At 38.0% G+C, this 26,674-nt stretch overlaps 3 protein-coding genes across 3 annotated transcripts in view; 2 read left to right on the top strand and 1 right to left on the bottom strand.

Moving 5' to 3' along the window:
* The window catches only part of LOC126370589 (beclin 1-associated autophagy-related key regulator), a 336,054-nt gene that overhangs the window by 210,237 nt on the left and 99,143 nt on the right, over positions 1–26,674 (top strand). The window lies entirely within an intron of this gene.
* Positions 1–26,674, top strand: part of LOC126370842 (uncharacterized) — a 136,158-nt gene that overhangs the window by 29,421 nt on the left and 80,063 nt on the right. The window lies entirely within an intron of this gene.
* LOC126370295 (maltase A1-like) lies at positions 5,393–19,134 on the bottom strand. Its single transcript, XM_050015146.1, has 10 exons — positions 19,024–19,134; positions 17,385–17,540; positions 15,543–15,722; positions 9,428–9,591; positions 8,682–9,067; positions 8,232–8,433; positions 7,696–7,874; positions 7,073–7,250; positions 6,067–6,305; positions 5,393–5,729 (listed from the first exon to the last, which is right to left on the bottom strand). The coding sequence occupies exons 1-10, from the start codon at positions 19,079–19,081 to the stop codon at positions 5,657–5,659; spliced, it is 1,815 nt and encodes a 604-aa protein (XP_049871103.1). The 5' UTR covers positions 19,082–19,134; the 3' UTR covers positions 5,393–5,656.

Below are 26,674 nucleotides of genomic sequence, written 5' to 3'. Positions count from 1 at the left end.
GCTGTCTTAATGCATGCCGGATTCGCATGATTCTTACTAGTTGCTAAGTACCTATTTAGTTCATTGCATTTCTCTTATGCAATAGGCATACAAATATTATCTTTATATCATCTTTAACAGATTTCTGTCACCATACGGTTTGTTATATCCATTTCAGGCCTTTGTATCAAAAGTGGCTTCTTTAGGGGACTGAGTTTATCTATTTATCTCAGGCCTTTACATCTTTATCAGACGATTCAAACAGCGTTTCTGTGGAAGCTTTTAAAATGGCTGTAAAGTCCGAAGCGAGAGCGACAGTAGCGGCCGCACGACTGGCATTGTAGTTGAGGGTTATTAGATGGTACAAGTGGTTTATCTATTATTATGTCAGATATTATAGTGGACAATTAATTTTGGTGCTCATGACAATTTTTTATTTTATTCGGGGAGCTTACAGAATTATTTACACAATCAAAATCTTAATAATAAATAAAAGCTAATTACAAGCTACCACTGGTAGTAAAAAAAAGTTTACGGAAGTGAGAACACTACATAATAATTATATAAACAAAAGAAAAGACAAAACAAAAGCATCTACTAGTACATTATCATTAATGTATTACTAAATGTAGTTGGAAACTATTCCAACTAGTCAAATCAGTTACTTTTAGTAAACGTCAAATCACAACATTACTATGGGATTTGTATGAAAGCAACCTGTGAAGTCATAGAAAAACGTGACAAAACGTCGTATTTATTATTAAACCACGAATACGGATAAGTTAAATAGAAAACAAAAAAAAATCGTATAGATCTGTCTTTATTTAATAATCAGACTTTCATTAATTAATATTTGACCTACGAAACTACCTAATTCTTGCGCTAAGTGTGACGAATTTCCAACTATAAGTAGATCATCACATTAACGTCATCAATTCAATAGTTTTTTAAAAAACATAATAGTTTCAATACTAGATTGAATATGATAACGAGTTACGTATTCAGATTAAATTAGGCACAATATGATCACATTATGTTAACATGATCATGAATATGCAAAACATTCGTAGATGTTTGTTTTTTGTATTATCTTATAGATAAATCGCAAGCCATTGATAAGGCTATGTATGTGACATAGCTGATTGCGTATCCCTCTTGGGTTGCTTCACAACATAACTATGATGTGATTCACTAACGGTGCGTACAGATTGGTGAAATGTAACATGAAATGTAATGCTCGTAGTTTTTTTTACTTTTGATGGGTTTGCTCTTGGCCCCAGATTTGCCCGATGGCATTGACGAGGCCTAAGATGGAGCTCGCTCGCCCAGAAGGTGGCTGTTCACTCTGAACGCACCCGGGTTATATGCACTCGGAAATACGGAAGACGGCAGAGAATTCCACTGCCTGTTTATGGCACAGTACGTACACGCAAGACGTTCACTAACAAATTCCATAGTGTCGCCTTGTGCGCGTGAGCATTACTTACAAGTCGCGCATTAGGACGAACACAGTGTCCACGCTACCGTGAACATGAAATGAAAGGCAAAAAATTACATTTCACAAATCTGTACTCACCAGAAGGTACTTCACTAACGTATGGTGGGTGACGTTGTCGACGTTGACAGGCGTCAGTTTAGCTCACTTCAACAATGCGTCTGAGAGTCCCAAGTCATCAGAAGGCAAATTCTAGTCACTTATGAAATCTGTATCCACAGACTTATGTATAGGAACAGATAAGTAGCCTTCAATAAGTTCTTTACATTAGACAGAAGTAATATCAGGAGCCTTTTGCGATTCATTATTGTTGACACTAGATTTTACAATGATAAAAGACGTATAATTATGCCGCATATGATCCTTTCTTTGGTTTCTACGACATTTCGTTGTATGCTCTTCTTTTGGTCTCTTGTAAGAGATCACAATTTTCTGTGAACGCAATTTTGCTAAATTTTAATAACCAAAGACGTATTTCGTAATTTCTTTTAGAAAACATTGTAGCTTGATGCTGTTATGATGTTGGAAATATAAGTCGTAATATTAAGTTAATGAGCTCAGAAATGTATTGCAATGCTTGCAATTGGTGCTGTGCCAATTGCATCCGACATAGGATCCTCCAATATCATTGCCCCATTTGGCATTCGGTCCAAACGATCTTCTTTATGGCTCTAACTTTGATATTTGTGTTGCGAGTTTATTAGCCTCATAAACAATCATTGCTGCTGGGAAATGTGCATGTTTAGTTGACAAAGTGTGGAGCTCTATTTGGTAGCCTGTTGCAAGGAATGTTTGTATCTTTTGTGACGTGTGCTGGCTGTAAAGACGAGTGTTTATGGTAGAGTTTTAAACAGGTGTTCTTAATTTTACCTTTCGGAAGACGTCTTTTGTCATCGGGCAGATCTTGGTTTTCGTCTCGTTGCTTTAAGTTATGCTTGAAGTTACAACGTTTTACATAAGTACCTACATATAAGCCTTTGGTGGATAATAACTCTGACATCATATTTGGTGTTCTCGGTTATTGAACTTGAAACTTGATTCAAATCTCGTTTCAAGACAGCAGCTCTTATTTTCACTGTACACAAATATTAATTTTCATGCATTATACCTGAATAATACAGAAATAATGGTGCTAATTCCTGTAAATACCATCTAATTTTATTTTAAGTTATATCTGTCATTTTCTTATCCGCCGAAAAGGAAAGGGACGGGTAATCGACAAGCATAAAATTTATGGAACACACGTCAATTTTAAGCACAAATCTAAACCAACCGTCTAAAATTTTTACATCCGTCAATAACCCGACACATTTAAGTAGACAGCACGTCAAACGGATTGCATACCAGCGACGTACCTTTTGATTCGCCCGGGTTATTCATTCATTTACTCATTCTTCCTAAAATTAAGAGCTGTGAATCATCCGTCCCTTTCCTTTTCGACGGATATGAAAATGACGGATATAACTTAAAATAAAATTAGGCGGTGTCTGCAGGAATCGGGGCCAATAGCTTCTAATTATTAAACTAACAACAGCACATTTTTCACATTAATATATTAAACGTCGACCGAATCGGCTTTAGCTTCCATAACATTTATGTTGTCAATTTCTACGTTTGTTTTCAGTTTGTCTGCATTAAATTGGTCAATAAGTAACTTACATTTGCTTCTGCCTTTATCCGATTTTTAGTGAGATCAGTTCAACATGGTTTCTACTTCCATTCATCTTTGTCAGTCGTCATCTCAGTCTTCATACCTTTCAGACATGTTTCTTCATACAATCCACACATTATTATCCCCTACAATTTCCACGTTGACCATACTCATCACTTTTCTAGTCTTCTATCCCTCCGCATCACATGCCTTTATTGCGCTATCGGTCTTTTAATGAATAATTTCAGGGACCTCTGGCGGCTCAATAGTAACCTTCCAGGGTTCATGATGTCGGTCATTGGTCATACAATCCACACGAGATAAAATAAATCATTGACATAGGTACCTAATAAAAAAATAAATCTGCATATTGCATCAACTAATTAGCCAGAGACACTTTTGTGTAGGCTTGACTTGTAGAATTGCCTCAAATGGCATTTAACTTGTTCGGACAAATGGCGAGCGATGAAGGCTCTGATCCGGTCATCTTTCTTCGTGTTACCTGCCAATTTCTTGTGTATCTTATATTTTTAAGCGATACTTTGTAATATACCGTTTTTCCAGTCTGCGCGTGTCACGTATTTTGGGTTTTCATGTCCCGTTGCGGTTAAACTGAAATTGGTCGCAGCTTTAGCTGTTGATTTCCAAAATTGTTTCCGAGGACAATTAATATTGTCTCTCAGAATGAGTAAAGAAAAAACATCTGGGTTCACTTGTTTTTCACCCTGAGCGTGTTGTTAAATAATCTTCTCCAATACTGGCATTTTTAAGCGCCTGTATAAAATGCCATAGTTAATAATGTTTGTTTGAAAAATACAAGTGCATACATTTTTTGGTGACGTGAGAGTGGTTGCACCCCCATTGTGATCCAGTCAGAGTGAGATAGACCCTTCTTGGCGATAATCTTAGACAAAAAAGGTATGGATATATTTGCCATTACATGTACCTATCAGCAGTATAAGTAGTTAAGAGCTACATATATTATTGGTTTCAATTTTTGCTTTACCATCAATTTACACAATAAAAAGCATCGAACGACATCGCCATAATTGCAACTGTCAGGATTAACGATTTAAAAATAACCCTCCATTTTGATTAATATTCGAGAATCCATTACAAAACGACCATTCAGCGGCGCGATGACGCGACAATTCCGCGCGTTCATTGGCTGCCGAAATCGAATTACCGTCCAATGAAAATTCAGCGCGTTAGCATGCGCGTCCGACCGCTAATTTGAAATTGTGATGCGATGCCTCAATTGGGTGAAATTGTCTCCTTTACCGAATTGTCTCTTTAGCGCTAAGGGTAAATTACTAAGCCGAAACTCAGAATAACATTTGCCAACAAAATAGAATGAGCCTTTGAAGTCGACTGGAATGTATTTTAATGTTGGCGATATTGAGAATATGTGAACATTCGGAGCTAAAAGGGTTAAATTATGTGCGCTATTGAATCATTGTCGAACTCAAAACGTTTTCATGTTTTGTATTGCCATTTGTGAACGGCAGTGCTAGTATAAATTGTTTCCATCACAGCATTCACAGCTTAAACTCGTTACTGTCGGACATGCGTTATGATGACAAAAAAATGTTGCATAACGAGGAACTTGATGACATTAAATACCTACGGTAAAAATTTTGAGTTAAAATTATATTCCCACTTCTTTTTCATCGTAATATTCATTAATTTAACAGTCACGCTATTGGCGGTTAGCGGTTAGCCTTGCTACTTTTTTAGGGAAAAATAGGGCAGTGGTTTCCCTCTTGCCTTCCGTCCCGTAGTTTTCTGTCTGACACGAGTGGGATGGCGCCCAGAGTTGTCTATTTTAAAGCCGTACTAGGCCCCCTGTCTTCCGCTTCTGAATAGTTCTGATAGTTACTGCTGCCCTCTAGCAGGTTACAATCCCTGTGACTTACCCCTTCCATCCTGCATTGCCGTAGATACCGGCTCTCATCTCCGCCTTTGCTACCGTTGAGGTCTACACCCATTATCAGAGCAAGGGTAATATTACACTTTTCATATTTAAATCGAAATAAGTACATCGAAACTTTACATTATCTAGGAATTATAAAAAAAAAAAAAAATTAAGTACGAGCAAGTCAAAGCAAGTAAAAGTACTTTTTTTACTGGCTTTTATAAGATCCAAATTCAAATTTAATTAAACTCGTGATTTGTTGAACAAAAATTGGAAAGTTTTTCGATTTTTGGATGATAAATATTTAGTGTTTGAAATCATAACGGTAGAGGATTAGAAATAACAAATTCACTAATTAAGATTCATTTATATTTTATTTATTAAACGGTTTTATAAATAGCTTATAAATTATCACTGAACACTAAACGTAAATTAAATAACATATTTACAGAATGCTCTACTTACATAGAAAATTATAATTTTCCGAAAAATTTTGAAAGATTTTTTTTTAAATATATATAAAGTCTTCTTTGGGGTTGTTGAAAGTTTTGAAAGTAGACCATTTTTCTTAGCCTCGATTTTTATTCTAGTACCTACTTATTTTATAAAATTACATCTAAACTGGTGGCGCTCTCAGCACCAACGCTTCTCCAGATTGCAAAGTGAGTTCACTGTTTTCTATTACGGCCCTGTAACATAAATTATCTTCAATGAGATCTTCAATCATATCGTAAACATTAACAACAGAAAAATAGGTAATGTGCTCTACATTTAAAAATATATATAATGCCAAATGTGTTAGCCGAGAGGGGTTAAAAAGGCCACATCGACAGACTTCGCCTGAAAAGCAATATTGCTATTTGATGGTTCCGCATACAAAAATAAGTGCGCAGGCGCAAAAATGACAAATAGCAATATTGTTTTCTTAGATGCATTGATTCAACGTGACCCTTATAGTTCCTACCTTCGCGATGGACGTGAGGTATTACGTCACTATGATATTATGATCCATCATTAATAACTTACCCTGAATTCCTCGCTGAATGAATACTAGCCACATACACAGTAGCTGGTAACGTCAAATGCGTCACTCTCCCCAAGTCTATCGTATCACTATCTTCAGACACATTGAATAGAAGTACCAGGGTATCATGAGTTGATAGGCTCCTCACGAGGAACAGAGTCCTTTCAGAAAGAGCTCTGATGTCGTACTCCCCGTGTGAAAGGGTTTCTTCTTTGCGAAGTTGTGTTAAGGCTTGGTAGACCTGGAAATGTGCAAGGAATTTGTTAACCAGGTATTGAAATTGATTTAGTACAAACGAGCAGGGTTCAAATTGGGATCATAAATGATTATCACGTGCGCAGCCATGAAGGATAACATCGCGAGGAAACCTACATTCTCGAGGAATTAATTTCGCAGGTATGAAACCTGTAACGGGCTGGTGTTCTCGTAGCATGTTAGATGGTCAGACAGGCAGTCGCGTCTGACAAAAAACCGGACCTGTCAAATCTTCAGGTTGGGTGGGGATCTTGTGAAAACGGGATAACGCTAGGGAGGTTATGAGTAGCTGCAGCGTTAGAGTCCATGACTAGTCTCTTTATAGGACAGGTGAAGAAATACTTGTTCTGTGTTAATGTCTTAACACTTTTACGGACAGCGAACACGGCTCGTTGACTTTTCATTCATAATAATATGACACTTGGAATAATGACGTCGCCTGTAAACGTTCTGTCCCTAAAAGTGTTAATATAACAATACAACGTACCATTATTTTATCACATACTGCCGCGCTTAATGATAGTTCCTATAGTTTACTTGCCAAGGTCTATTGTAGGCCAAGGTCTGTTTTTCGATGTGGAAGACTTCCTCGACTTCATAGTGTCAGTTCAGATTCTCCCACCCGCTTTTGCCGTCCCATTTTAATTTTGTTTCGAGTCAATGAAATGTGTCATGATATCTCTAAGCCACCGTAGTAGATCCTCAACCCTGAAGATAAACTTCAGAAATAATAAACATGTTGTCTTCTCTAACCTTATAATGACTCCTATCATCAATCTTCTGCTGAGCGAGGTTAAGAGTGACGTAGTCCTCGGCAACTGGTAACCAGGTATCCTCGCTGGTGGAGAAGCCAGCACTGGTGGAGTTGTTCCAATGGTAGGGCGTACGCGCAGGGTCGCGGGAGTACAGGTGGTACGTGTCTTCGTCTCCTCTAAAAATTACATTGGTTTTTTTTTGATTACATTGAAATTAGGTAAAGGCAACCTCATCGAGACAACTTTTGATAGAAATATGTTGTTTCTTTCAATGTTTAAGATATTTGTATTGTAAATCAGTTTTCATAATTCTACCAGATCAGGCGGTTAGCTAAACGATTCCCATAATGTTTGCATGACTTCTTCTATTGTCATATGAGAGTAATGGGTATACTCCATTACGCTGCTACATTTCTAGATATTTGTTTCAACATTGATGTTATCAGGGATATACATTTTTATGTGTCGTTCAATATTAAAGAGTATCTTCTGGAAGATTTCTAGATATCGAAATAATTCATCTGCAGGTCTACAATAGGATTAATTGATTACGGTATTCTTGAGACCGGCCTTGGCACTAGGTCAGAGAAGCTGGACAGAAAAAGAGAGAATGAAGATTACCTGTTGCAAGCTTCAACATCAACGGTATCTTCCCAAGAAACATATCCGTCCTTCATGCCGATCTCCTCGCCCTGGTAGGTGACAGCCACTCCTGGTAGCAGCATGTTCAGAGAGTTCAGACCATCTACCATATTGTCACGGAAGCGAGTCGGCATTCTGTTGTTGTCGTGGTTTCCAAACTGTGAAATTGGGTTCGTGCTGTATAATTTGAAAAAACAACCGCATTGCTTTTCAAGTAAAATCACGGACGATATTTATTGTAGCTTTCCTTCGGATGGTGTTCGCTACTTTCGCTTCACAAGTATAGGGAGCTCTGAGGGCTCTCGGGGATTCACATCAGAGCACACCACTATAATGAACACAAAGTATTAAACATAGAGATATCTTTGTTGAATATCCCAAATGAGATGGCGTGTCCAGATCTCCACGTCACGGCGTCGTTAACGTGGTAATTTACGATAACGGTGACGATATCGATGAGACGCCAGCAGCTATTAGTCAGCCATCCACCAAGTGAAAAGAATGTTAACACTTACCACCCAGTTAGGAACGCCTCCATAAGGCATGTAGGTGAGCCACCTGAGAATAATATAGACAAAGTCTGGAGCCGTGGAGTCTCGAGACAAGTCCGTTATGAAGTCGAAGTTGAAGGGGAAGTGAGCGCCGTTAAGGTTCCCGCCAAGACCGTAGTACAGCATCGTCATCGACACGTTGGCGTAACCCTCAGAGAACAACACTCTGAAATGGAGAATTATCCGATATAAGATGAGGATATTTTTGTTTCTTAAGACTAGATAGTCTTAATGGAACATGAAATTTAAATATAGCATAAAGATTACTCTCGTAAATAGGAGATAGTTCGTTGTAATAAGATGAGAGTTTTAGAATTCTTTAGATTTTTACTATTATGATGCACAAGAAAGGAGGGCTAATACTCAGAAAGAGGCTTTAAGAAAAAAATAATAACAGAACGTCCAATTCCATACCTAGTGTCTCCTCCATATTCTTCAAGATACTCGTCAGCAAAGTCTCTCCACTCACAAACAACATCATACAATTCAATCAGGTCTTTTGTGTACAGTGGGATTGTATACCCTAGTTGATGAGACTCAAATTCTGTGCGGCCACTTAGTGGGTCATCAGGATATCTGCCTCCGTGATCAGCTGGGTCTGCTTCGATGAGGTAAGGCAGCGCATCCACTCTGAAGCCATCAGCTCCTTTGTCAAGCCAGAATCTCATTATATTAATCATCTCATCCTTCACGGCTTGCTTTCTGAAGTTGAAGTCGGCTTGTTGAATGGCGAATTGATGAAGGTAGTACTGCTCACGTTTCTCGCTCCATTCCCAGGCTGAACCACCGAATTGGCTTACCTAGAAAAGGGTAAAAATATACTAAAAAGAAAGAAAATAATAATACGCTTTTGAGCATTCTTCTTTTCTATCGTCTGGGTTATCAGGTCGTATTATCCCTTGCTATAGGTCTCATGGCGTATTTAAATGCAGGACACGCGGTTGTCTTTTAATTTTTACATATTTCCTCGTCTTTTCGTTGTCTGGAAGAAATGGCTTTAAGTAGTAAGGCCGCTATTTGCCAAGTACTTAGTTAATAGTCTTTTGTAAATATTTCCTTTTATTTCGGTGCTGTAAAATATATTTGTATTGTATTGTATTGTATTACACATGGTACCAGCAAGTATTGTCATGTAAATTTTTTTCACTATCCTCACTTACCCAATTGGAAGGTGGAAGTATATTGCTCTCATTATCAGGATCAGGCAGACCGTCCGCCCAAACGAGGAAGTCTTCATACTCAGGATCTCTAGCTTCAGACTTTATGAAGTATTCTGATTCGTTGCTGGCGTGGTTCGGAACGAAGTCCAAAAGGACTTTAAGGCCTGAAATATGAAAAAAAAAAACAGTTAAATGACTCTAGAAAAGAGCCATAAACGGATGATATATAACATAGGATAGCATTATTGTACGCGGTTGCCTGAAAGAAATTGCTGCATGAGAAATATTTTATCTATCTACGTGATACTTTTTCTTGCAGCTTCTTTTCCCCGGCTATACGGTTGTGAGAAGCTGCAGTAGTTTTAGGTGGATGAGACGTTCGTTATGTAAAAATTGACGATTCAAAGTGTAACTATGTTACCTACTGAATAAAGATATTTATGAATATGAATTCTATACGCGATGAATCCATGTGTCCTTCCTGCTTTAGTGCGAGCGAGACAGGCAAACCGCGCTCACCGCCTCACTCCTTAGCAACTTGCGGCCATTTAGACAAAACACTCCCCGGACACTTCATACAAACAACCTCGTTGTACACAGACACTACACATTGACATTATCGTATACGCGTATCTGTGTGTGTGACGTTTGACACCATACGATTCATACGATACGGAAAGTCCATCATTATAAACACGCATTCGATCAACTAGAAGAGTCCAAGTAGTCCATCCGATCAAGTAGAAGGACTAACATTGATCGAATTGGAGATGTCCTTAGAAATAGTTTAGTACGATCTACTCTGAACCGGGGTGCGTGTATGAAGCGATTGATGAATGTGGAGGAAGCAAGAGAAGTGTGTCAGGATCGAAGCAAATGGAATTCTATAGTCTCTGCTTACCACGATGGGAAATAGGCGTGAGTTTATGTATGTATGTGTAGCGGACCCAACTAGTTGGCCACCTAGTTCCGCTCACATGCAACAGATGGCGCCACATTCAATAATGCAATCTTCAAGCGGTCGCGAAACGCGATATCGAAGTTTACACAGCAAGACGCATATATCGACGGGGAAGAAGCAAATACTCCTATCTTACACAGACGTAACTGTAAGATAGGAGTATTTGCTTCTTCCCCGTCGATATACAACTTCCAACACAACACTGTTGGATCGTCGATCCCTAGTCACACTACCAACTTGTGGCTAGTGGGGTACTATGCTCAGTTCGGTACCCCGAAAACATACTTTGGCGGCAGCACACCCTCGCCGCCAAATATGTATGTTATTCGAATTAAAATTTACGGCAGACGTTGAAATTTTAAATTTTGATAATATCAAACAGTGGGCGGTATTTAATGGAGGAGCCATTATATCGTACATACCTAATGGTATTATAAATAGTGATGAACCAAATAATGGACGCTGAATTTTTGATAACGTGTCAGTACGTTGATCGGGAACAGTGTTGGTTTTACTCTACGTATTTATCCTTTTATTAACTATTGATTGTATAGCTTGATTTACATTTTATACATTGTTTTAGGTTTACGCGGTTATTATCATAATTAAAACACATAAGAGTCGGAAGTCTCATATCCCCGATTTAAATGCGGCAAAAACCCGTTATTATGTGTTTTAAGTATAATTTACATTTTATTTGAAATTATCTGTTCTTCATCAATCAATGAGTACTTCTATTATTTATTATTATTATACCAATTTATTATACAATTACTAACTTCCACCCATTATTATTCTGATCAAAATAAAGAGAAGCTATAAGCAAAATAAGGACTTATTTTAGATTTGCCACAGATGGCATTAACTACTTGGCCGGACAAATCGGGAGCGCTGAAGGCTTTCACCCGGTACAACGTCGTTGAAGACAACAGGCCTGAGGGTGCCCAGTTGGGCATGAACCCGGCTCAGGGCGTCGTCTGAAAGGAAAAATATTTGAAAGAATAAATCGGCCCTAGTGGGTCGATAGCGATAAGCGCTGATTGAGGGAAATCGAAGCTATATAGGTAAAAACATCATTCTACACATAATGTGATCCAAATATCAAGCAACAAGTATTTTAATATCTGCGTCTGTCATTAGATTACATCATCATCATCAATTTAAGAGCCACGCTCTTGTCGGTGTAGCATTTTCCATTCCAGTCTATCAAAGGCCAATTCCTTGACTTCCCTATAAGACACGACGTTAACCTTTTCTTTAATCTGTTCCATGTAAGCTCTTCTTGGTCTTCCTCTTCCTCTCTTTCCTTCTAGCTTTCCTTCTATGATGTTAGCATTAGATTACATTTTGAATAATTATGTACATAAGCCGTGAGAAAATAGGAATATATCACGTTAAATATGGACGGCGCCATTTTGTTTTCTGGGTAGCCTGGAAAGACCCTCTTTGAAGTAAACGTATTAGGGGAATCTTCAAAAGGTTTTCAAAGACCCCTGCATTCGCCTAATAGACGCATGTGAAGCTAATATTATTGAAGTCTTAGCTGATTGAGGGCGGATTTTCAATTAATGGGTCCTGTGCTTCTAAGGCAACATCTGAATTGAACTATCGATAGAAATTGCAAAAGATATTTATTCTCACGTGTGCGTTGTGAAGTCAACGATCGTTGTCATCAACCCTGGTGTCAGGGTTATTATTGAGCCGCCAAAGGCCCGTGACATGGTTCATGTTACGACTACTTTCTTACATCAGTAATTAGTAACTGGGACCAACGGCTCATCTTAGTTTTTGGACAATCAGGTGATCAGTTTGTAATGTCCTAACCAAACTGGGGATCACAAAGCGATTTTTGTGATATGTCCCCACCGGGATTCGTACCCGGGACCTCCATATCGGGAGCCCAACGCTCAACCGCTAGATCGCGGAGGTCGTTCCACTGGACACGGTTCACATATTAGCACCAATCGACAAAACGACATAATTATATCGTCAGAATCGATAAAATTACCGTTAAAATCGATAACATTTTGTCAGTCTTGTCACCGCGATGCACTACTTATCACATCTACGCAAAAGTACCCGTTAAACACGAACCACGAGTTCACGGCAACTTTACATACATACATACATAAACTCACGCCCATTTCCCACCGGGGTAAGCAGAGACTATAGAATTCCATTTGCTTCGATCCTGACACACTTCTCTTGCTTCCTCCACATTCATCAATCGCTTCATACACGCACGCCGGTTCAGAGTAGATCGTATTGAACCTTTTCTAAGGACATCTCCAATTTGGTCATCATAAGTCCTTCTCGGTCTTCCTCTGCCAGCCCAACTTTACGATCAGATAAAAAAGACTACCTAAAATGAACAAAACAAAGACTTTCAAACAAGAATTTCGAAGGTATCACACGACTCCAACTTGAGATTCCAAAGTTGAACTCTCAATATCACGTGTTGTGTTAGAAGTTTTTGATTTACGATCTAAGAATTCGTCTGGGGAAGGATCTTTTTCAAAACGTTCTGGGCTCTCAGAGGTAAAAATAATCAATAACTAACATAGCAAAACTTAAGCTCACGTGTATATCCCGATTGGTGTAGTCGAAGGTACATCCATCGTATGATGAACTAAGTACCCACGCCTCACCGAGATTTCTTTTAGACCAACGTGATAGGTGGTGAGCCGTATCGCCGTCTATAAGATCTTTTTTTTTTGACGTGACTTATTGTAGATTTGCCGCAGATGGCATTAACTACTTGGCCGGACAAATGGGGAGCGCTGAAGGCTCTCACCCCGTACAACTTTTAAGACAACAGACCTGAGGGTGCCCAGTTGGGCGCGAACCTCGGCTCAGGGCGTCGTCTGAGAGGAGTCTATAAGATTGAGCCAACTGTGTTACCTACTTAAATATACTTTTATTGCACTTAACAACTAGTTACATCACAAACAAGAAATGGACGTTTACAAGGGTGGACTTAACAAACTTAAGGCGAAGTATTTTAAAGAGAGTCATGATTTTTGAGGTATTATTTTTAAGACCTTTATTCATACATAACATACATAAACTCACGCCCGTTATCCCTAACGGGGTGGGCAGAGCCACAAGTAATCAAAGACAAGTTGCAGCCACTGTTGATACGAAGTCCTAAGATGGATATGATGAACCTTATGGTGATGAGGGATCAGCCTATCGCTCATAACATTAGTCCGTCATTTAGAGAACACAATCCCTCTGGCGGATTTTACCACACGAACGTGTTGAACGTGTTCTATATTTTTATTTGCTCCCAGAACAGCATAGAAGCAAAAAAAAAGCATTAATTCAATGAGGGACTTTACAGGCCACGTACCCCAAAAACAATATAGATGGCGTTCAACAGTTTTAATATGAAAATTACGTATTTTCTCATCGCTCGGGTACATAATTATTCCAAAATACAATACATATAATGACAGAAGCAGATATAAAAATAATTGTCTTGATATTTGGATCAGATTATGTTGCTACTTTCTTTCTCTTTATTTGGATTAGAATAATAAAGGGTGAATGATGCAATGGTGCCTGGGAGTAATACCCAAAACCAAAGATAAAAGATTCATATGTCTGTTATCCATGAAATTAGAAGGTTAAACAGAGGAAAATCTGTACAGCACCATCTATATTGTTTTTCAGGAACGTAGCATAGAAAGTTGCTAATTTTAAATATCTGATCGTTACACAGTTGTTATTATTACTACGTATGGCAGACAAAAATAAAATATCCTGCGTGGATCATATATCCAGCTTCATAAACTGCCTATATACGTCCCACTGCTGGGCACAGGCCTCCCCTCAATCAACCGGAGGGGGGTATGGAGCATACTCCACCACGCTGCTCCACTGCGGGTTGGTGGAGGTGTTTTTACGGCTAATAGCCGGGACCAACGGCTTAACGTGCCCTCCGAAGCACGGAATCATCTTATTTTTTCGGACAATCAGGTGATTCAAGCCTGAAAAGTCCTTACCAAACAAAGGACAGTCTCACAAAGTGATTTCGACCATGTCCCCATCGGGAATCGAACCCGGACCTCCAGATCGTGAGCCTAACGCTCTAACCACTAGACCACGGAGGCTGTTAAAGTTATATCCAGCTTAAGCTCCCCTAACCAAGTCTCTGCCGCATCCGTCACACAATGCAGCCCGGCTATGCCACCTGGGAACCAGTGCAGAGGGCACTCGTTCACTATGTGAGATATGGTTTGATCTGGGTGACCACATTCACAGTACAGTCATGAGCAATATGATGTACCCACTTTAGAACCCTGTCGCACTATCATATCATATTTGACAATTAATGAGGTTTACGATTTCATTTGTCGAAAAAGTTAATGTGACATGATTTCAAAGTACATACATATTAGTACTCGTGACCGTACACAGTTACACTTAGTTACACAGTTCTGTAACTAATCTATACCAACAACTTATCGCTATAATCAAAAATAAAGGTATTATAATAATTCGTAATAGGTAATCAATAACAATATTAGTATTATGTAGGTAACATTATTTACCTTCTTCCAAATGTTTAATAATCGATACAGGAAAAAATATAGGTATTTGATAATATTTTGATATGAAATGCTTAATTGATTATAATTTACCACCTAGACGCAACTACAAGGACGTAGAGATAAATGTGAGTATTGGAGTATTTGTTTTTAACATAACATAACATGGGATTGTGCTTCTATGCTGTTCTGGGAGCAAATAAAAAACATAGAACACGTTCAGCTGCTTGTCTTCCCGGGCATGTCGTAAAAACCGACAGAGGGATTGCGTCCTCTAACATGATGGACTAATGATATGGGCGATAGGCTGATCCCTTATCACCATAAGGTTCATCATATCCATCTTAGGACTTCGTATCAACAGTGGCTGCAAGTTGTCTTAGATTACTTGTGGCTCTGCCCACCCCATTTGGGATTACGGGCGTGAGTTTATGTATGTATGTATGTATAACATGGGATGACCATGAATCCTATGCGAATAAATGATTTTTTAACGCCTAGTACATCCATTCCTCGCCAGATTGAGTCCTTGTGATTAATGTGTGGTGAAGACCCTAGGCTATATAGAATATGGAAGAAGAAAATGCAATGAGAAACTCACCAAGCTCATGAGCCTTTTCCAACAACTCTTGGAAGTCCTCCATGGTGCCGTATTCATCATGAATGTCGTAGAAGTCGCTGATGTCGTAGCCGAAGTCCACCATGGGCGACTTGAAGATCGGAGACATCCATATTGCATCCACTCCGGCGTCGACGAAATGCTCTAGCTCGCTGATGATGCCTGAAATGGTGATGGATTTTGACAAAGGACGAAAGAAGAAAGAAAAGACGCGAAAAGCAAACCCCACCATCACGTGGGAATAATGCAGCGGATAGAGATGTAAGAAGGAAGAAAAAGGATTATAGAATATCCACAGGCTAATTACACTTACGACTTCTGGGTACGTGGGAGCCACATGGCAAATAATATTTATTATGACTGACTGCACGTCACTATTGACAATCGCCCGAATAGAACGATCTCCGTGGTTCTGTGGTTGAGCGTTGGGCTCACGATCTGCAGGTCCCGGATTCGTATCCCTAGTTTCGTCAGGATATTACAGGATGATCACCCGATTATCCGACGGTAAGATGTTCCGTGAAGGCATATTAAGTCGTTGGTCCCGGTTACTATGATAGTGTAAGTACGTAGTCGTTACACGAGCCATGTCGGGGCATATGGCGGTTCAGTCAACCCTGACACCAGGGTTGATGAGGTTGGTAATCCAGCTCACACAATAAAGTACAGCTCTTTCCTCCTTGAGGAGATAATACATTATTTGATGAGAGGATACACGTCAAATCAGCCTGGGCCTGTGCCCAGCAGTGAGGCGCATATGCCTCCCCATAATCAACCAGAGGGGGTATGAAGCATAATCCAGCACGCTGCTCCGCTGCGGGTTGGTGGACGTGTTTTTACAGCTAACAGCCGGCACCAACGGCTTAACGTGCCTTCCGAAGCACGGAATCATACAACCAGGTGATTCAAGCCTGAAAACGTGCTGATAGTTTGACATAAAACTCTGCTTTGTATTTGATGTCAAAAATATTATATTGAAAGCGGTGTTAGTCGTGTTCAGGAGTAATGTTTACGTTGCGACCGGAAACATCACCAATTATACCACATACCTGTCATTGGAACCGTACAGCCATTATAAAATCATCATCATTACACCCATTGATGCCGTGATAAGCAAGACTGACCTTATGGGAATTCTACCCGGCAATAATATGGATTTTCAAATTGTATAAGTTTTTAGAGTTTTATGAATTATAGATTAATAGCGATCCGCCTCCGGCTTCGCTCGGGTAGTGTGTTATCTGATTTTGGAATCGACAGTTTAAGAAAAAAATATTTTCCAATGAAACTTACACCCCCTTTTTCACCCCTTTGTAAGGGTTGTTTAGTAAAATAATTTTAATATTAATCTTTAAATAATAAGTATTTTTTAGTAATTTGGAAACCCTTCTATTATATATAACTATAGAAGTTTCATACAAACTTTGCCACCCTTTTTATCTCCTTAAGGGTTGAATTTCCCGTCTTCTTTTTGTACTCGCAAATAAATTGATATGATTTGATTTGTACTCTTTGCTGTCGATTTCGAGTAAAGAAACTCAGATGGTCCATCATGTTCCAACATCATCATCTCCCTAGCATTTTTCCATTTTTCACAGGGTCCGCTTACCTAACCTGAAGACTTAACAGGTCCGGTTTTTACAGAAGCCGCGAATGGAAAACCAGCCCAATACAGGTTAGGTCACATACCTCCGAAAATGCATATCTCGGGAATATGGGTTTCCTCACGATGGTTTCCTTAACCGCTGAGCAGGTGAAGGAAAACATCCATATCCATGTCTGCTGCCATCAATTATTTGGTTTTTGGATTAAGACTGCACTGACCTTGCAAATCACCAATACCGTCGCCATCACTGTCCTTGAAAGACCGCGGGTAGATCTGGTACAGGACGCAGTGTTGCCACCAGTCCAGGGGGATCAGCTCTGGAGGGTCCGGTGGAGGGGGGCCTCGGGACGCAAGTACCCCCCAGGTAATTAACCCTGGATGAAGAAGGGTAATCATTATGGAACACTTAGTGAGCACATATTAGCAACGTATATACATATGTATACATATATATGTATGCTCAGTGAAGGAAACCCAGTGATACTTCTAATCCTCGTTTGCCATAATAATCTAACACAGGTTATAAGGGAAAAAAAATACCATTGGCACACCCCGGACACACATACAAACAACCTCGTTTTACACAGACACCACACATTGACGTTATCGTACACGCGCATCTGTGTGTGACGTCTGACGCCATACGATTCAAGTATAAACTTCGAAGGGGGTGAGGTAATCCTAGCTCAGACGCTGGTGGGAGGCGAAGAGTAGCCGTTCTATACGTGGTATTATTCCTTATTCTATGCCATTGGGACGATTGATCTCTCGACCGAACGGAAACAGCCTTTAAAACTAACATTATAGCATGTCCTGAAGAGAATAAAATATTCAGTAAACAAGTTAGTTTACTAAGTTATTTTCTGAGAATTACAATCATGAACTGCAACTGTTAATAATTTCGAACAATTTTATATAATGAGCGTAGTTAACTCTCTGGATAATGAAATGAACGAGGTGAGACAGTGGATTTTGTATAATATGCCTGCAAAACTAATCTTCTTTCGTGTGGGTTATGAGGTGGAGTACCAACCTCATCAACCCTGGTATCAGGGTTACTATTGAGCCGCCATAAGGCCCCTAACATGGCTAATGTAATGACTACTTACTAACATCAGTAAGCAGTGACCGGGACCAACGGCTTAACGTCGGGTTTGTAAAACTAATTACACTTTTAAAATTGGAATAACTTTTTAAGTAAAAAACAAATTAAACTTTGAATTGGTCAGGATCGAAGCAAATGAAATTCCATGTCTCTGCTTACCCCGGTGGGAAATAGTGGTGAGTTTATGTATGTTTATTTGTACTTCTATAATTTAGAAAAAAAAAATATTTAGTTCCGCAGGCCTGCGTAGTATAAATTACTTTGACTTCAAAGTACGATTCTATGAAAATTCATAACTTGATTTGGTTCCATAGTTTTTAATATTAATATTAATAATAAAGCTTTATTTCAGAAGATACCATAACTTCCTTAATTCTATCGTGATTCTTGTACGAGTGTCGGCATTAACAATGGCATTAAGTATTACACTTAATAAAAATAAAAATAACTTATTTAGACGACTTAAAATTCCCATGTAAAAATATAAGTAAGAAAAATAATAAATAGGAATATAATAATTATTTTTTATTTGAATTTATTATTACTTTTTTGTTTAAATAAGTAGTAAATAAATATAAAAATGGATAATATAATCTTAAATAGACTAAACGTCCCACTGCTGGCCTTCCTTCCATCAACCGTAGGGGCTATGGAGCGTGGTGAAGACCACGCAAAAAAGTATAAAATTAAATAATAATTTAATTTAATTTCTTAATTATTTTATTAAGTTTATTATTAAATAACAATCCCACCTGCAATCAAGCCTAGTACGGCGACCACACCGACAGTGATACCCACTGCTTTCAGCATCTTCTCTGAGACTGCGCACACGCAACTCAAATGACCACACGTGTATAATTATATCGAGGATTAAACTCTGGTTGTTATATATCTAGATCTCTATCTTGTATACCTCAATATGTTATTAACTTTTGATATAGGTATATATATGTACCTACCTGTTTTGCTTATTCATACATATTAATTTATTATTAACCATATATATTTAATATTGACCATAGTTGAAAATATATTATAGCCGGACTGAAGAGAAAATAACTTACGCTTATTTAGGACAAACTTAAAATTCAAAAATATCTTTATTCAGTGGGTAACATAGTTACACTTTGAATCGTATTTTTTTTTTACATAAAATATATTTTTTGTCGAACGTCTCATCCGCCTAAAACTACTGCAGTTTGTCATAATCTGCATGGTGGAGGAAAAGTAGCTGCAAGAAAGACCTTGGCACAGAGCCCTAGACGTTCTAAAAATATATATATCTTAATAGTACAGAGTCAATAAAGTAAAACTTTCAAACTACTTAACTTCTTATAAAAATGAAATACTAAAATTTATTTAAAGAAATATATTTAATTTAAAAAAATACGTTCCAAATATAAATTATTATATATTTCAAAAACTTCTTATTTGCCAGTGACACGGTAATACTATCATACAGTATTCCAACTCCATACAAACGGGCGAAACGCGAGTTATACCTACGTGCTCGGATCTCAGCATGCGCTCGGCATGCAACCAGTCGCGAATGTCGCACAGTGACGAACGGACGGTGTGTTGTATTTTAAAAGATAACCGCGCGATTTTTCATTAAACTTAAAGTTAAAATAAGTACAAGTGCATATTTAATATGACGAGTAGGACATATTGTGCTGTATTTGGTTGCATGAACTCATTTCAGGCGCAAATATTTTTCGGTCGCAAATTTATAAGACAAACATATATTTTTTAAATTAAAACTAAGAATAAAAAAAACATGCATTTTTATTAAAAACTTCCTATTCCAATTACAAAGTATTTTATTTGTTTAAATAAAAAATCATAATTTACAATCACAAAACTAGATAGAAACTCAAAGTAGGCAGATGTAATTAAAATTCTGTAGGTGGGCAGCCCTATCGCATGTTTACGTACCGCGCGGGTGTAGGCATTTATTTCAAGGACACGGCCGAGTTACAATACTGTATGATAGTATTACCGTGCCAGTGACAAGTCCGTTTTCTCGGTAATTTGGCTGCCTACTATTGATAATGATGACAGCGCATTTGTAATGGGTTAGACCCAGCGCTTTACATTAGTCTACTCAAGTAGTTAACGCCATTTAAGGCGAGCTTAAAATAAGAAAAATTAGCTTAAAACAGATAAAATTTTGAACTGTTAGCGAGCTGGAAATTGCAGTTTACAGTCGAATTCTATAGCTGTCGAATTGCTCATACTCAAACACAAGTTGCGCTTGTAATCTACAACGGGGTCCACAGAGCCACAATCACAAATCAAAAATCAATAAGTAACGTCAAAAGGACATCTCGCGTTCAACAAACAAACTAACGTATGAAAAATTTCATAGATATTTTACATGTAAGTACTGCAATCCTTATCCAAATATATTTATCATAGCTATCATATCGTTAGACCTGCTATATCGCGTATTTGGGTGCAGAGAGATAAAATTAATTAGTGATTTCCGTTTTCAACGCAAACTGCAGTCTATTTCGCGTCTGTTATACCCCGGACACCGTACAGTCATGAGCAATACAATGTACCCACTTTAGGACTCTGTCGCACTAACATATTTGACATTTAGTGAGACTTACAGTTCAATTTGTCAAAAAAGTTAATGTGACATGGTACCAAAGTGTACTTATACATATATTAATGCTCGTGTGCCTAACGCGTAAGTGCGAACGAAACAGAGTCAGCGCGCTCTCTCACTTACTCCTTAACGGCTTACGGCCATTTAAGACTTAGATCTTGTTCAGAAGGCGCGATTCATACCACAGAGTAATTTGATTATATTATAGTGTGATAATACTACTGCTCTCAGGTGGGGAGGTGTTCGTCGTAATCAAACAATTCAGCAATTCTCTTGAATAATGTTGTATTTTCATAAACAATGTTAACTCTCCAACTGTTCATAGCAGATGCCGCAACCGAATAAAATTCCCGCCACCACCTTTCAAAATTCGAAAAAGAAGAAATCAAAAATAAAAACAAAAGAAATAATATGCCAGTTCCAAATTAAAAATAATAAAGTCGTGACACCTAGTCTGTTATTAAGTTATATAATCTTCATGGATAGGGAGAATAGTGATTGGGGGGTGGTTAAAAAGCCACATCAAAGAAATTCATCTAAAATTGCTATTTGACATTTGCTTGCATTGCGCACTTATATACACACACACATAAACAGCCTATATACTACGTCCTACTGCTGGGCACAAGCCTCCCCTCACACACACTCACACACACACGCACACTTATACACACGCACACTTATACATGCACACGCACTTATATTTATTTATTTATTTAACATGGGGTCCTTTAAATCACGGTGAGTAGGCATTTTCTGGAGAAGCTCGTTCCACCGTCGATCTCTTCTTCTCCTCGTGGAAGAACGAAGTCAAGAGCAAACCCATCTTAATTTAAAAAAAATGCGCAAATGTGTTGCTTTTTAACCCCCCTGATGTCCTAACCAAACTTAGGGATCACAACTAGCACTGATTGTACATAATATTTACCTACATATACATGTTTAGGCTCTATCCGCTTCTGTCGGGGGGCGCAACAAAATTGATTTTTGTTGAGTGTTTTTTCGTGAGAGCATTAATCACAGACCCTGGGGTTAATTAATCATGTGGTTGGGCAAAAAGGCCCGCTGTCGATAGCAACGCCCCCGAATATCAAATCTCGACAAAAACTGAAAATACGAACAAATTCTTGTTGGTTTTCTTTAGAGCCCTTTCAGGTTGCTTGTTGGTTGTTTAAGTGCGGGACATTTTTGCTTAGGTTCAAATGTAATTAAACTTCATAGTAGCCCTACGGCAGTGAGACGTAGCCGCTTACTATGGGTCTCGTGAGGAGGCTCGGTGTCGCTCAGCGGGCAATGGAGAGAGCTATGCTCGGTATTTCCCTACTCGATCGAATCAGAAATGAGGAGATCCGCAGGAGAACTAAAGTCACCGACATAGCTCGAAGAATTGCAAAGCTGAAGTGGCAGTGGGCAGGACACATAGCGAGGAGAACCGATGGCCGATGGGGCGGAAAGGTTCTGGAGTGGCGACCACGTGTCGGACGACGCTCAGTGGGTAGGCCCGCTACAAGGTGGACCGACGATCTGGTGAAGGTCGCGGGAAGCCGCTGGATGCGGGCAGCGCAGGACCGATCGTCGTGGAGAGCCTTGGGGGAGGCCTATGCCCAGCAGTGGGCGTCATACGGCTGATGATGAGTAGCCCAGTTGGTGGAATATTTGACTCTCACTCGTTCGGTGGCTGGATGTCGATAGCCCAAGATCGTCGGAAGTGGAAAAAAATGGAAGAGGTCTACGTCCAAAATTGGATATGAATTTAGGCTGATATAGATAGATAGAACAACATGACATTGGATCACGCCTCCATCTCCAATGGGTTAGGCAGACGTGTCTATTGCCACTAACCGGACACAACCCGTGGAAGCCACGTGATATCAATTACCTATGATCCAAACATGAATTCCATGGCTTCCAGTAATATACCTACGTAAACCCATTACTAATTAACGATTGTAATCAGTGATGGGTCGTTTGCCGGAATATTCCCACTTTGGGAACATTCCCAGCACTAAACAAAACTTATGTAAAAAAGAGCTCAGTTTAAAGATATTTATTTCTTAATAACGACAGTTACAATGTCTTTTACTTAAGAAACAAGCGGTAGGTAAATTAGGTTTTTTAGTTCGCTTACACTATGAGTATGTAGGTATGCATTTGCGTTTGATAGGTAAGTACAATTTTTAGAAACATCTGTTACCACAGTAAATATCAATAAAAACAAAAACACATTAAACTCACTTTTCCAGAATATAACTAGCTAATTTCGCCTTAAATGACCCAAAAGACTCAATACTTTTAATATTAGCAGGTAGGATATTGTAAAGTTGCACTCCCTGGTAGGTAAGCATAGTTTTACCGATGTTTGTACGTGTCTTTGTAGAGCTTCGTTTCGTAACCTTAACACAGATAAGTCCATAGTACAAGAAAGAACAGATTGAAAAAGAAAACCAGCCAGTATCCTATTGAAGAGTATTTAAAAGTGGAACATTCCCACTTTTGTAATATTCCTGGCCGTAAACAAAACTTATTAAAAAAGAGCTTCGTTACGTTACATTTAGGTAGATAAGTCCACAGTACAATAAAGAACAATTTAAAAAAGAAAACCAGCCAGTATCCTATTGAAGAGTATTTAAAAGTGGGACATTCCCACTTTGGGAACATTCTCAGCACATAATCCATTTAATCCCTTTAACTATTGTCTATCTGTAAACTAAATCTTATCTGAATTATTCATCTATTTGTTGTTTTAAGCAAAAATACAATTATCTATCTTCGAATAACTTATCAAAATTCGTGATATGAAACATAAATTATTATTTGCGTCAATACACCATCAAAATGACGCATTCATAATGTTACTGATTCATTACAAATAAAAACAAAACCATTATCAAATTCAGACTGTCTTATTAATAAACTAGGACTAAGATAATACCTGGTGCTTTGGCCAAGTTGCCAAGCCCAAAGATAATAATACCAGGTTAAAAATACAGTCCGTAGAACAAAACAGTCTACTGATTTTCATAATCATATCATTTATTGCGTTCCACATGGAAGGAGGTTGGTAATATAAGGTGAGTAACACATGACCCGGATTGGGCACAGCATTTTGAAGGAGAGTTACAGCATATTTTTTAGGCTTAAACATAATAAATGAGAACAAGTATACATAATTTAGACATAAAAGTAAAAGAAAACTACTAATCATTAAAAAACTCCTGCAGACTATAAAACTTTCGTCGGTACTGTTTTAAACTTCTTTTGAAATTATTTAAATCGGTGATGTCTTGCAACAAGGCTTTTGGAATATTAATATATGTTGTTATTTATTATATATTTTAATAGAACTTATTGACAAGTCATAAATAATTCTATGAAGAATCTGCGACAGTAGCGCCGCGGCTGCAGGGATATGAGACTCCCGATATTTCGACACTGTTGCAAGTGCCATGATCCCGTGATCAGAACACGGTACAAACCCGTTATTATGTGTTTTAATTATGATAGATCATTTATTTGCATGAACACAGTACGATGGTCTTAATAGGTAATAAAATGTTTTAAGTGTATTCCTCTGCTTGCAGGCGTGCAAATATTCATTTCCAATAAAAATATAATAATCTCACAACAATTGGCATGCATTCTAAACATAAAACATTCTAAAATCCACAACATTAAAATTTAAATGTACAAAAATTTCGTGTCCAAATTAATATTTAAAAATGTCAAATTACTATGTAGTCAGCAGTTAATAATAATATAATTAATTATCTTTATAATTTAAATACTTTTTTACACTATAGAACCCTAAATCACTTAACCATTTTGTTAGAGATGTTTTAATTTTTTTGCCCTTTAATCATTTAAGCGAGTTAGGGAGCTTGTTATACAAGTTAATGCTCAACTGAACCCCTTATCATATTATTACAAATCGAACACACACAAAAAAAATAAGGCGAAAAATAAACAATCCGAATTCCCGTGACTTTTCCGTGGAACCTCCAGCTTCCACGGAACCCATTTAAGGGACATGTGAATCCAACTAAAAAAAGACATTATTTAATCATTCTAATAAAACAAGAAAGACTCGGGTCACTGTGACCACTCAGTTTCAGTTAGAGTTTCTTCTGGTAAACTTCGAGAGGACCACAGAGCACGGAAGAAAATTACGCTAGGCTGCTAGAAGCGGCAGTGACAATAATTGTCCTATGACACTGCACTCTTGGGATGTAATTGTGGACACAAAAGAAATCTAAGCTTTGAATATACTTACAAATCATGAAATTTATCTGAATTACCTAGGTATTTCGCGTTTTTTTTTTGTATTTAATGGAAAATTTTGTCAGAAACAACTTAATATCATTTTAGTTTGACTGTTACAAAACTGGCCTTATCTCTTTCTCGCACTTATCAAAATAAAAGCAAAGTAAGGAACGTCAAAACGATTAAAACTAATACAGTTTCGTAAAATTATTATTTTTCTTATAATCATCATGCAAGATTTAAAACTAAAAAGGGCGCTACCTCGGCCAAAGTCTTATTGAAACATTTAGAAGTTGATTCGACCCCGATTTGCAGCTGAAGGGTCCTTTTTATTAGAGATGTATTTCTCCTAACCCGCAGTGGAGTAACGTCTTTGATTTAAATGAGGCCTGTACCCAACAGTGGAGCGTATACATATTGGATGTTTATGTTTAAGTATGTGTTTAAGGCGATCGAGCGAAACCCAATTCCATGCTCTATGTATAACACCGTCATCCGCAAAAACTTGGCCCTCCCCTGTTTATAAAGAAATTAGAGGGCGCGTGTATAATCGATGTTCCCTCTCTCTCACACTTGCTAAGTTAGAACGTGACGGTAACAAGTGGGATTTATTTTGTTTTGATACTGTTTATTGTGTGTATTGTGGGGCCAAGTGGAGTGTGTCGGTCGTCGTGCGTGATCGCAATACATCAACGATACAGGCAATAATTTATACTATCTGTTCCGGCTTTAGATAAAATTGTAGTATAATTATTAATGATTATTGGATGGTCGGTGAGATTTCTATATTATTTAATGAATGATGTCATTAAGGCTGCATAACTCCTGCAATAGTTTTTACTCAAAACATTTTTTTTTTCGTTGTTAATACTGCAACACAAAGCCAAAAAAAAATTAAAAGAAAAATCACTAAATCGATATTTGTTCGAAACTGGTACATCCTAGCACATCCAGTAATCAATAATAATCATCATTAATATTGAACCACAGAAGCATTCTAGATAAATCCTTATAGTTTTGTCACAATTTTTTTTTAAATGCGGGACCTAAATTAAAAAAAAACTTTAATTTGAGATTTTTTCGAAACTATAAAAGCGAGCTCAGTGGGAGTTTTTATCTTATATTTGAAATTAAATGCACTATTAAATTCCTATTTACAATCAGGATGTCACTTTTTCGGGTAAAAAAAAAAACACTGTGTGACGGGTAGAACTGCATGTACGGTCACGAGCATTAATATGTATACACTTTGGTACCATGTCACATTACCTTTTTGACAAATTGAACTGTAAGTCTCAGTAAATGTCAAATATGTTAATGCGACAGAGTCCTAAAGTGGGTACATTATATTGCTCATGACTGTACTATTGATCCAATTTGATGGATAAGATTTTTGAAAACTCCGTACCACACGTCAACACTGCGCAAATTTTATCCAAGATAATACACTTCTCATCAAAAAAATCGAAACACTTCCGTTTTCATTGTTTCTGTCCGAATTTAACACAAAAAAGAATTCATACGATGAA

Source organism: Pectinophora gossypiella, chromosome 1 (assembly GCF_024362695.1).
Source record: "Pectinophora gossypiella chromosome 1, ilPecGoss1.1, whole genome shotgun sequence".
Taxonomy (NCBI): Eukaryota; Metazoa; Arthropoda; class Insecta; order Lepidoptera; family Gelechiidae; genus Pectinophora; species Pectinophora gossypiella.
Note: the sequence above shows the minus strand (reverse complement) of the source record. Positions and strands in the feature narration are given on the sequence as shown.